This window comes from Camelus ferus, chromosome 16 (assembly GCF_009834535.1).
Source record: "Camelus ferus isolate YT-003-E chromosome 16, BCGSAC_Cfer_1.0, whole genome shotgun sequence".
NCBI lineage: Eukaryota > Metazoa > Chordata > Mammalia > Artiodactyla > Camelidae > Camelus > Camelus ferus.
Genome location: NC_045711.1, coordinates 26,755,078 through 26,767,811, shown reverse-complemented (window position 1 = coordinate 26,767,811; position 12,734 = coordinate 26,755,078). Strand labels below are relative to the sequence as shown.

The following is a 12,734-nucleotide window of genomic DNA, read 5'->3' as shown; positions in this document are numbered from 1 at the left end:
AGAGGCAGAGACTGGAGCTACGTGGCTGCCAGGCCGGGAGGCCCAGCAGCCTCCAGAAGCTGGAAGAGGCCAGGAAGGAACAGATTCCAACAGAAGCCCAGCCCTGCCAACACCCGGACTCCAGCGCCACGAAAGTGATTTCCACTCTGGCCTCCAGAACCATAAGGGAATACGTTCGGGCTGTTTGAAGCCACTGAGTTGGTGCTGATTTGTTACAGCAGCCGTAAGAAGCTCATACAACCCTTTGTTCCGTCTCCAACCAGTAATTAAAACAACCCCATTAAGATTATCTCAGGCATAAAGGAAAAGGAATAACAGTAACTTGTACATTTTGTGTGTGTGTGTGTGTGTGTGTGTGTGTGTGTGTGTGTGTGTTTGGGGGGTTAGGGATGTCAAGGTGGGGAGGTGATGGAGGTCCCCCTTGCCGAAAGGCATTTTGATCCAATGATACAAATCATAAACATTCCTTAGAGAAAAGCTGAGTTAGACATCTCACAAAAACATGAAGGAAACAGAAATCAGCCAGAATTCATGCTCCCAAGAACAGCCAACCACTGGTAACACATCAGTGCGTCATTCCATGGGGCTTTGTTCCCTGAAACAGAATCACTTCTGATGAAAACGTCAAGCGTTTCATTTAGAGCCGGGAAAGTTGGCCTACTCGGAGCGGTCAACAAAGACAAGGCAAACAATTAAAATCAGCTGTCCTGCTGCTGTCAGAGACACAAGCAGTGACCTCCAGTCTCTCTGCAACATGGCAACAACCAGCAAAGTGAACTTGACTCCTGGCTCTGATGAGATGAAAATAAAAAGCATTCGGCGCCCCCAGCCTCTTCTGCCGTGGACCTGTCTAAATCACTGCAAGCAGAAAGGAAGGTCCAGTGCGTCCTGGAGACCCACGGACGTGAAATGCCGTCCCGTAGCCCACCCAGCGGCTGGGGTAGAAAGGGCACTGGGACACCTGACTCTCGAATGGCCTCTCCCCTCCTGGAAAGGAGGCCAGGTCCCAGAAGGCACTGGTCATCCCAGGAGCCTGAATACACGATTCGCCTCAACAGGAACTGTAACATGGGACCCACAAAAGGTGGCCTGAACCTTCTTCCAAGAAGCTCCATGTCTCAGAGGGAAACAAGCACATTTAAACAACTGTCATTCACTGACATGCACAAGGTCCAGGGTTCAATCCCCAGTGCCTCCCTTAAGGGAAAAAGGGGGGAAAATAATAAATAAAGAAACAAATAAATACGTAACTGCCATTCACAATGATAACTCTAGAGACAAAAGCAGACACGGGACACAGGGAGGTGTCACCAAGGAAGGAGTGATCACCATTGTTTGTTTGTTTTTTTTTAACATTTTTTATTGATTTATAATCATTTTACAATGTTGTTTCAAATTCCAGTGTAGAGCACAATTTTTCAATTATACATGAACATATATATTCATCGTCACATTCCTTTTGCTGTGAGCTACCGTAAGATCTTGTATATATTTCCCTGTGCTATACAATATAATATTGTTTATCTATTTTACAATTTTGAAATCCCAGTCTATCTCTTCCCACCTCCCACCCCTCACCCCCTTGGCAACCACAAGTCTGTAGTCTATGTCTATGGGTCTATTTCTGTTCTGTATTTAAGCTTTGTTTTTTTTTAGATTCCACATATGAGCGATCTCATATGGTATTTTTCTTTCTCTTTCTGGCTTACTTCACTTAGAATGACATTCTCCAGGAGCATCCATGTTGCTGCAAATGGCGTTATGTTGTCGGTTTTTACGGCTGAGTAGTATTCCATTGTATAAATATACCACCTCTTCTTTATCCAGTCATCTGTTGATGGACATTTAGGCTGTTTCCATGTCTTGGCTATTGTAAATAGTGCTGCTATGGACATTTGGGTGAAGGTGTCATCCTGAAGTAGGGTTCCTTCTGGATACAAGCCCAGGAGCGGGATTCCTGGGTCATATGGTAAGTCTATTCCTAGTCTTTTGAGGAATCTCCATACTGTTTTCCACAGTGGCTGTACACCACTATTAAATAAATGAAATAAATAATGTACTACTCATCTTACTTTTCACAGACTCATCCAACACCAGGGCTGGATGGAACCACAGTAATCATTTAATATCACCCCCGCCCGCTGCCGCACCCCACCACCAAATTTTTAAATGGAGCAGTGCCTGAATGAGAGAGTGTCTAGAACCCCTTTAAGCGCTAAATTTAACTTTCTCAAGTACAAAGCAACGGCGCACTCTTGAGACCATAAGCTACTCATGAAAAGAGATTAATAGGGATTTGATTGCTGGTTGATTTTTAATTCCACCCTGACACAGAAAGGGAGCGTGTTTTTCAAAAGGCCCGGAAATCTCTGCAAGGCTCAGAGCCCTGGAACCTACATGATGTTGCAGGAAATGCCTGTTAAGGGACAGTGTGCTCCAAAGACTACAGAGCAGGGTTGCTTTCACAGAAAAGATGTCGTTTCCTTGGGATATCACCTTCCCAAGGACTCGGCTCCCCAGGCCCCCGCCACCCATGCACAAGGTGGGCCAGAGAAGGGACGCGGGGTGCCGGGGCGGCACCTCCACCACGTGGGCCAGCGGGGCTTGCGTCTGCTGGCTTCCGTCAGTCATCACACCTTCCTCCAGAAACATTCCAAGTGCTTGCAGGACTGTACAGTTGGTTTCTCTAAAGCGGGGGTTCTCTCCTGCTCTGGAGTGGTGGATGGCTTTCGTGAGGTCTGAGAACACTCAAGACTGGCTGCAGACTCGTTTGTGGGCAGCATTCTGTTACAAGAGGGTCCAGAGCTCTTCTCAGATTCTTTGGGAGGGCTGTGAGCTGCATAAGTTTGAGGACTCATTTGTCCTTGACCATGGGTATTAAATATGAACCCAAGTGCCCCGGGTGTGAGCACACACACTTGTGTGCAGGTCCTTGCACCCCAGAAACCTCTAGGAAATTGCACATGTGCTAACAAGCTCTCCTTTTAACTCCCACATTAAAAGAAAAAAAAAATTTTTTTAACAAAATGTCATCCCCAGGACATATAAAACTTAATCAACCAAGACAAAACACTTCAAAAAAATCAATTATCCATTTAGTCACTGTGAAAACCTATCTTAAAACCCAGAATCTCAGGGAACATCAAACCTCTAGTTGAATTTTTAATAAACTGTAAAGGATAGAGTTAAAGAAGAGACCTTTTCGAAGGTAAGCTGGTGACGGACAAGCTCTTGAAATATCCAATTGCCAGTCAGTGTCTCCACTTGAATGTCTAACAGCAACTGAACCTCATGGTCCAAAACTGAACTCTTGACATTCCCTTCGGAAACCTGCTCCAGCGTCAGCCCTCCCCATCCAAGGTGATGGGCACTCCATCCTTACAGGCGGTCAGCCCTGAAACCTGGGGGTCCTTCCTGGCTTCTCTCACACCCCACATCCAATCCATCAGCAAATCCCACTGCCATGAGATGAAGTCTTAGATGGGACCACCCTCAGCAGACACCAGAATGGGATCCCTCCTCACCACCCCCGGCACTACCACCCTGACCTGAGCCACCAGCGTCTTCCACCTGGATTCCTGCAGCAGCCTCCTCACGGGTCTCCCTGCCTTCCCCCTCACCCCGCCTCTGCCCAGCCGAGTTTCTTCTTTCTTTATAGCACTAACCACACCACCTAACACACTACATAATTCACTCATTATTACTAGGTTCATTGTTTATCTCCCCCAGAAGAGTATTAGTTACAGGAGGTCAGGGAATCTTGGTATGTTTTATGACTGATATAATTCAGGAACCTAGAACACATTATTAAAATTCAGTTAATTAAAGACAAGACTGGCCAAAAAAAATTCCCCTCAAATCTCTCGATCCAGGCAAACCAGTTACACCGAGTCTGTAACTGCCACCACTGCACTTCTTTGAAGCCAGTTCAGTCAGGATTTCCAATAAGCTGCCCAGTCCTCATTTCAAAAGATAATTCTGCATTCTCCATAAGAGGGACACGGGGTTGAACCTGGAAGTGTCAAAGATTCAAAAGAGGGTCTCTTGTCAGGGAAGAAGTAACATTTGAATCTGTGCTGATTAAGGATCATCAAATTTTGGTGTCATTTCACACATTTTCCTGCTAACACGCTTTTGTTTCTGGCCTTGATCTAAGTTCTCACTGGAGTCAATAAACATTTAAGAGCATGTACTCTGACGCTCCCTGACCTGCTGTCAGAATGAGCCAGGAAACAATTTCAGGTGAGCATATGGGAACGTACAAAGGTCTCAGCAGATGCGGCACGGGATGGGGTCCATCAGAGGAAAGTTTATTCCCAGGAACTCAAAGCCCATCACTATGAAATCTGGATCTTAGAACACCTTTTCGTTCTTCAGGGAGAAACAGAATCACCACGGGACACCTCAAGCCAGTACAATTATCTTGTTTGGCTCTAAACCCACTGGACAGACCTTTATTCTTTTTCAACTGGTTAAAGAAGGAGTCTTAAATGGCAGAATGTCAGCCACTAGCTACTAAGACTGAAAAGACAGCAGAAGCAACTCCCTTCCCTAGCATTTAACGGTTGGGAGACAACTGTGGAGGTTTTCTGAGCTGCCCTCTGCAGATCCCTTGTCCTCCCACTGAGCTCTTTCAGACGCTGGCAGCGAATGTGACCGGACCCTTCCACTTTGGCAAATCCACTTTGGTCACGTTTATGCATTGGGGTCCCTTGAGACTTCATCTCAAGGCATACTGAATAGCAAGCTCTGGAAAAACACCCAAAATAGTTTATTCACAACCCAAAGGGAAAAAGCTAAGAGGGAAACAAGAGAGAAACATGCCAAAAAAAAAAAAAAAAAAAAAAAAAAAAAAACTGGGGGCAAAGCAGCCTATACAATTATATGATAGAAATTCCTAAGATCAAGACAGAAATAACGGAGGAAAATGCTTCTCATCCAGCGAGAGACCTGAGCTTAAAAAGTAATTGGACACTCGGTGTTTTGACAGATTTCACATACATACTGGAATATACAACACATTGACATTTTCATTCTTTAGAGATGACTAAAAAAAATAAAAGTCTTCATTGTACAACCAAAAGAATTTCAAGTTACCCACATAAACTTGCTTTCTCAGGGTCCTTTGATTCCACAGTATTGAAACCAGAAGATAACACAGCAATATCTAAAAAAGCTTCAAGGAGAGACGTGTGTGCCTCTTGCAAGCTTTGCCCGCTCGAGTCTTTGCTCTTGCCCTGGGGCAACAGGAGGACACTGGGAACTCTGTGAGGACTCCGCTAACAGGTCCTCTGGGGCTGCTCCCTGAGCAAGGTTATCGCTCAAACTTGAGTCCCAAAACTATGAAAGATGGATCAGAATGTTTAAGAACTCAAGACTGAAGACGTCAGGAGTATTATGAATGCTCATAATGGCCCAAATATTGCCTTTAATTATCAAAATAAATATAGTTTATTTTGTAACAATTTCCCAGTCATCTCGGTAGTAGCATTATCCCCACTTCACAGATGAGAAAACCAAGGCTCAGAGAGCTCAAGTAATTTATCAGGATAAACTAGTCAGTAAGCAGTAGAGCTAAAATTCCAAGGCGTAACCCACAGCTTGTAACTTATTTTTTAAATACTATCTTTATAGTTTTTTATGCTTACTTGTGTATTCTAGTTCCTCTAAATAAAAATGTTATTTTTTGAAATACAACACTATTAAATTATTTTCAATTAAAATAAATCCAAAGACACAAGACAAATTACTCCAAAATGCTAAAAAGGAGAGGACTGGTAAGGACATCTCGGAAAGATGTCCACACAAAGAAAGCAGGGAAGGCAGGTATCAGCGTTAAACTGCACTGAATTCAGTACTTTGAAAAAGCATTAAGAAGGGGTCTGGGATTAACAAACACGCATTACTATATGCAAAACAGATAAACAACAAGGACCTACTATATAGCACAGGGAACTATATTCAATTTCTTGTAATAACACATAATGGAAAAAATCTGAAAAGAAAAACATATGTATGTATATATATGCATAACTGAATCACTTCGCTGTACACCTGAAACTAACATCGTAAATCAACTACACTTCAATAAAAAAATTTTTTAAAAAAGCATTAAGAAGAATCAGAGACATTCCACGTTTACGAAAGGTGCACTCCACGGCAATCTGGGAATGGTTAGGAATTTATGCCCAAATGACTTGGTATCAAATACGTAAAGAAAGGAACTCATAGGTGGAAACTGGAGAGTGAGATTGTTTTCAGTGCCTGGAACAGGAACTTTTAACGTACAATAATCAATCTAGAGCAAGTAACCCAAAAAATAAACTCAAGAAAGATTTGCACTCCCTCCCTGAGACCCCCTGGACAAAGGACCCGCATCATGACTTCCCCGGCCTCTTTTCCAGCTAGGCAGCCAAGCTGACAGAGCGGCTTCACCTTCAGACGGGCGGCTGGACCGCTCCGGGCAGGACCTCACCTGGGACGTTGTGGACGGTGATGGCCAAGATGAGCAGCGCGATTCTCCTCCAGCTGCTGCTGCTAGGCTGCGTGGGGTTTCCTCGAGAGGACATGGGAGCTGCGGGGCCCTCGGGGAGGTCGCTGGCCACCGCCTTCTTCCTCTGATACGCCTCGCCATTCTCACTCTTGTCTGAGCACAAAGAGAGGGATGGAAAGAGAGGGTACTTTGAAAATGGGCACGTTAGTGCTTGGACAAGCAGCGGCTAGACAAGGCTTGCTGGACTGGGGTAATGTCTGTTTCCTAACTTTCTAATGGACCCTGCATGCTTCTGTTTGGTCCTTCACACCTTCGTTCATTCACTCACTCGTTCATTCCTTCAACATTCATTGAGCAGACATTCTGTGCCCAATGTTTGGATACTAAAAAAGAGTAAAAAGATGAAAACGGGGCATCTCAGCAATATCTACTTAAGAGAAGCCGTCCCGAGCAGTGACTCAGGAGCACGGACTCTGGAACCAGGCTGCCCAGGCTCACGACCTGACTCGGCCCTTCATCAGCTGGGGGGCGCGAGACTAGCCGTCTAACTTTGCACCTTAGTTTCCTGATTTATAAGCCGGCATAGCACGACCCCCTGTGCCTCGGGGGTTCTGTGAGGATTAAATGAGAGACTGCACGGGAGTGCTCAGACTGTACAGAGCGCTTACATGTGGACTGTGGCTGTTGTCACGGGTCCCCTCTGTCCCACAGCCCTACAAAATTTCGTATCGGAGGTGAGCCCGCCTCTCCAGGTCACAATGACTCAGGGGGAGCCAACTCAGACGCCGGGCTCGGCCAGTCAGAGCCTCTCTCCAGGGGTGGGGGACCTGGGATGGGGAAGGACCACGGGGACTCCAGCGTGGGCTCTAAATCCGGGAAGATCACGTGGTGCAAGGGCAGCCATGGCTATCGTGTAAGAACAGGGATGAGGCAGCAGCTGGACAGATAGAAGGGAGAGGATGTACAGAGACGAGCAGAGACGGAAAATCATGCAGCCAGAGAGACAGACAGACAGATGGACAAATGGCAGCCTGGTGCCGTAGGACAGTCTGACCTTCACGGGCCAACTACAGCATCCAGACCTTGAGTTTCATGAGCTAACCTGCCCTTTAAAAACCCCCCTTTGGGGGGATGGGGTGGGGAGGGATAAATTGGGAGCATGGAATTAACAGATGAACACTACCAAAATATAAAAACAGATAACCAACGAGAATTTACGTATAACACAGGGAACTATATTCAGTATCTTGTAATAAACCATAATGGAAAAGAATTGAAAAAATAAAAAATGTAGACATATACAAACATATAGGGATCACAGAATCAGTTCACTACACACCTGAAACTAGCACAATATTGTAAATCAACTGTACTTCAATCAAAAATAAAATAAAATAAAAAATAAAAATTCTCCTTTGGGTATATGTCTGAAGGGTGTCATTTCTTGGGTCCACATTATCCCAAATCCCCAGGGTCTCCTGGGTTATTTGTTGATTCCTAACGGAGGGAAATCGCCTGGAGCTGAAATACAGGAGGGCGAGAGTGATGCTCATGGCATGGGCGGGATCTGTGAGAGGCTTCCTGGAGGAGGAGGGTCTTGAGCAAATCTTAAGCACGTGGTGATGCAAATGGAAAGAGTCTCTCCATCACCTGAATCTGCAGAGCCTAAGTCAGAGGTCACAGACAGGCCACCAGAACACGTTTGTTGGGGTATCCACCATGAGCAGAGCAACTCTGCAGCCCAGTTTTGACTTGCTGTCCCAGGGGGATTATGAGGGCCCCCTTTCACTGTCAAAAGTGTCCTGGTTTGGATGGTGAATTTTGCGGCTCCCCAGGTTGGGGGGGACAGCAGAAGCTTGACTGATACTCTGTTCTGTTGGGGGACACCCCCTCCGTAAGTTAACGGTCACCAACTGGAGGGGTGGAACTCCGCGGTATCCGCTTCCCTTCTCAACTGACGGAGCAAAAGAACCCTCATCCCGAAGCTGAAAGTTGCAGAAAATTTTTCCCAAAGTCAAATTAAGACACTTGGAGGACTACTTCTGGCCCTGACCCCAGGCGTCTGGTGCGGCCTCGCCCTACTCTTCGCTGTGAAGCCAGGCAAGCGTAGTTATTTCATCCCCTCAGGTGCTTCATGTGAAGACCAGAATCTCACCACCTAAACTGGAGCAGACCCTCGATTTCCTTTTCAGATGAGCCTACCTGAGTGGAATATGGTTTTACATATCAAAAATATGAAAAGAAAATAAAACCTACTTCTTTTACAAAGTTATGATGTTTGTTTACTCAAATCAAGCCAGGGCAGCTTGAAGAATAAGAAACAGACAGCTGGGTGGCAACTCCTCCTAGGCAGTATTTGCATGAGTTGAAGTTAAACACTCACTGTGTGATGTCTCCCCCAGTGTGTGCATGTGCACATCTGTACAATTACCACTGGGTACCATCCTTCTGGCCCCAGGCGTCAGACCGTCTTTCTGTGTGTACGCACAGGTGTGTTTCTGCACACACATGGAGGGGAATGTTTTGTACATTTTAAGCTGGCAATACCTGAGCACTCAGGCGGCAGAGGTTGGATGGGGAGTTGAATCAAACACATGAGATAAGCTCATAAGCACTAAAGACACAAGCAGAGCAGGCCGGAGTGTCGTGCAGGAACGACGCTGCACTGTGCTGGAGGGCACTGAGCCGTCTCCTGGACCGGTCAGTGGACACCCCCATTTCCGAGGGCCCTGAACACACAGCCCTGAGCCCTGGATGTGCTCCAGTGAAAAGCTGGTAGGGATAGGAAAAAAAAAAAAGCCTCTTCCCGTTGGGATTTTATCATTGAAGAGAGGACAGACAAGAAACACACACATAAATTCCTTTACGTCTAAGGGACAGGAATGAACACTCTCTAACAAGCACCAAAGGCTACATTTGTTTTTGTCAATGTCACAAAAAAGAATCCAACTCTGAATCTTCTGCAAATGCACAGAAAGCGACGGAGATGAGGGTCCCGTTAGCACATTCCAGCACCAAACATACGACTAATAGGAACACCAAGGGGCATAAAGAGTTATTAACTGAGGTAAGGACGCACAACTCGTCTTGGGGTCCCGACGTGTGAAAAGTGACGCTGCTGCCTTCCCTAGTGGGGAACTGGGGGGTGTGAACGCCTGAAGCACTCGAGAAAGTTAAAAAAGCCACCGTTTGGTGACAGCCACCAATGAGTCTGCAACGAGGAAAATTAGTCCAAATACGTCATGACAGAGACTACGGATGCATCCTGAGCCAGGAATCGTCTTGCCTCTCCCGGGGAGGTGGCTGAAACCACTGCACACCGTCAAGGAAAATGCCAGCGCCATGGACAAAGGATGGCTGATTAACGGAGGCACTGGCCAAGCACCTATGAGATTTCCTGAAAGAGGAAGAACGGTCTGGGCACTTCTCAAGTAGGGTTTTGGCAAAGAAGAAGGACATTTTGGGGAAGGAGCAGCCGGTGTCGGGCTCAGAAACGAAAAAGGTCGTCAGTGACACGGGGGAATAGGCGATACCAAGAACTTATTCTCAGTTAATCCTCAATCCTTACACGAGCCCCATGCAGTGGAGTTCATTCCCTTTAACAAAAGGGGAACTTGAAGAACAGAGAGGTGGAGTAACTGGTCCCAGGTCACACAGCCGGTCCAAGTTGGATTCAGGAATCAAGCTGGGTCCTGTGCCTCCAGAGGCCACCTCTGACCCAGGTCGACCAGGGGGTGGACGGATGGACTGCTGACCAGCTCCTTTGCTCACCAAAAAAGGTAGGGAGAGCAGTCACCACAGTGACATTTAGGAGCTTGAAATCCCAGACCTTTAGTTCAGAGAAAGCCTGGTGAGCTCGCACTGCGTGACGCAAGAGGCAGAAAGGGCTCCGTGGAAACCTCGTATTTATAATCACTCCCGCTCAGAGACAAACCTGAAAATGTTTCATGAAAACACTGTTTCCAAACCCACTAGACCTACTATTTTAAGTGTCAAGCAGCTGTAAGTAGGAAATATTTATTAACGCCAAGCACAGGACACAAGGTTACAATTCTTTTAGGAAGGTGGAAAGGAAAAATTTCAAAGCTCCTCATTATCAAAACCTTTCTTTTTTTTTTTAAATTTAAGCTCAAGCATCTACGAATCCACACAAAGAAGAGACCCAGTGCTGAGGCTCAGCTCGTCACCCCGCCACTTCACCCTTCCCGGGGAGACACCCCATTGCTGCATTTGAGAATGAGAACCACGGGGGAACAGACAGACCAGTCCAAGGTTCACCTTTTCCCGCTGAATCACAGGATGAGCTTATTGGACACACTGGCTTCCCTGCTTTCTTCTCTCCCAAACGAGGGGCGTGATTCTTGTCCCAAAACACATCATACCACATATGATGGTGGGCACAAGCCGGGGGTGGGGGTGCCCTAAGACAACCCCTCAGGGTCTGACTTCCTCCCCTTGAAGTGAAAAGCCCTGATGTCTCTAGATCAGAGGCCCTACACTATTTCGGATCAGTGACGCTTTTGAAAGTGTGGTGATACTTACTATCCTCTCTCAAACAACAACAAAAATACACCAATAATTTTGAAATGATGTTTGAATCCTTATTGATTCAAGGACCTCTTCCTGAGAGCACCTCGCTAGATAAATGCCACGGTGACCTTCCTTTCATAACCCATGGGCCCAGTCTCACCAGGGGCACAGGATGCTGGCTGCCCGTGTGATGATGTCACCGGCCAAATCTAATCGGCCCAGCAACGGGACCTCAGGCCGTCAATGGATGCGGCAACGCTAATGAACAGACCGCCAGCCACCAGAGCCTTAAAAACATCCCCCAGATATCACTGGAGATGATTTGGTTGAATTAGCAGAGATAGGCAAATGATCATTTGCTAAATGCAGGAAAAAAAAGTCCTTCTTTCTAAACCCCTGTTATGAAACACAAAATAAAGAGCAGTCAACAATCTATATATTCACCGTCTAGCTACACACAAACAAAATCAAAAGGCTGATCAAAAGCAGGGAAAGAGGAGGATCCACTGACTTTTTTTTTTTAATTGAAGTAGAGTCAATTTACAATGCATTGCTAATTTCTGGTGTACAGCTTAGTGACTCATTTTATATACATATACCTATGTACATATACACCCATACATACACACACACGTGTATATATACCTTTTCATATTCTTTTTCATCATAGGCCATTACAAGGTATTGAAGATAGTTCCCTGTGCTCTACAGTAGGACCTTGTTGTTTCTCTATTTCATATATAGAATCTATTCACTTATTTTTCCCCTTCCTTTTTGTTTCCCAGAGAATCAGAATAACGTGAGGGGGGAAATTCAATTATCAACATGAGTGTGACAATGTTTGCTAAGAAATTTGGTTCTGTTTCTTTAATCATTTATGGGATTGGCACAACTTCCTTTATATCACGAAGGCTGCATCTGAAATATTGAACGTGAGATAATTACTCAACATTGGTTAGTATCAACCTCGGCATGGAGAGGAACCAAGGCCCATGGTGGATGCCCTTCTTAGCAGCACACGGAAATTTAAGAAAGAGCCAGAGTGGTTCTCTCAGTCTTGGTAGAAGTCCCCTCAGCTTCGAGACATCCAAAACTAAAGCCTACTTCTGTCTCTAAAGCGATCTGCAACTCTCGTACTGTTTCCTTTTCTGTAAAGCTGTAAATATAACCACATTAAAGACTGCTCTCCAAAGAGAGTCACCAATATCCTTAACACATTGACTGCCTTTTGTCCCAAGCCCTCGTCCAGTTTGTGCACGCTGATGTTTTGTATGTTTGCAATGAGTGCAGACGGACAAGAGAACAGATGCCCGACCACACAGGCTGCTGTGGGATCAAGGCTCTGTCAACCACAGGACTGTGGGTCTGTCAATCATTAGCCATAAAGGCTTCAGGCAAATGCTGTGTCCATGCCTCAGTGCCTTTGCAATAAAATAGGTTTCACAACCTTATCTACTTAGTAAGGCTGTTATGAGAACTAAAATACATTTAAAGCACTTGGCATGGCACCCTGCACGTGAAAAGTACAATTAACGTTAGCTGTTGCAGTGGATTCTGCGTCTTAAGACACAGTTTCGGGGGGAGGATAGAACTCAAGTGCTAGAGCACATGCTTAGCATGCACGAGGTCCTGGGTTCAAACCCCAGGAAGGAAGGAAGGAATAAACCTAATTACCTTCCCCTAGATAAGTAAAAATTTAAAATTTAAGAAA

The 12,734-nt window shown here is 45.7% G+C and overlaps 1 protein-coding gene across 15 annotated transcripts in view; it reads right to left on the bottom strand.

Moving 5' to 3' along the window:
- The window catches only part of SLC39A11 (solute carrier family 39 member 11), a 353,551-nt gene that overhangs the window by 107,928 nt on the left and 232,889 nt on the right, over positions 1–12,734 (bottom strand). For all 15 annotated transcript variants that reach the window (XR_004311658.1, XM_032456952.1, XM_032456958.1 and 12 more), the window contains one exon: positions 6,476–6,646. Coding sequence is in view for 14 of the 15 variants with exons in the window: in XM_032456952.1 (XP_032312843.1) it covers positions 6,476–6,646 (171 nt within the window). In the remaining variant the exon portion in view is untranslated. The remainder of the gene's footprint in view (positions 1–6,475; positions 6,647–12,734) is intronic.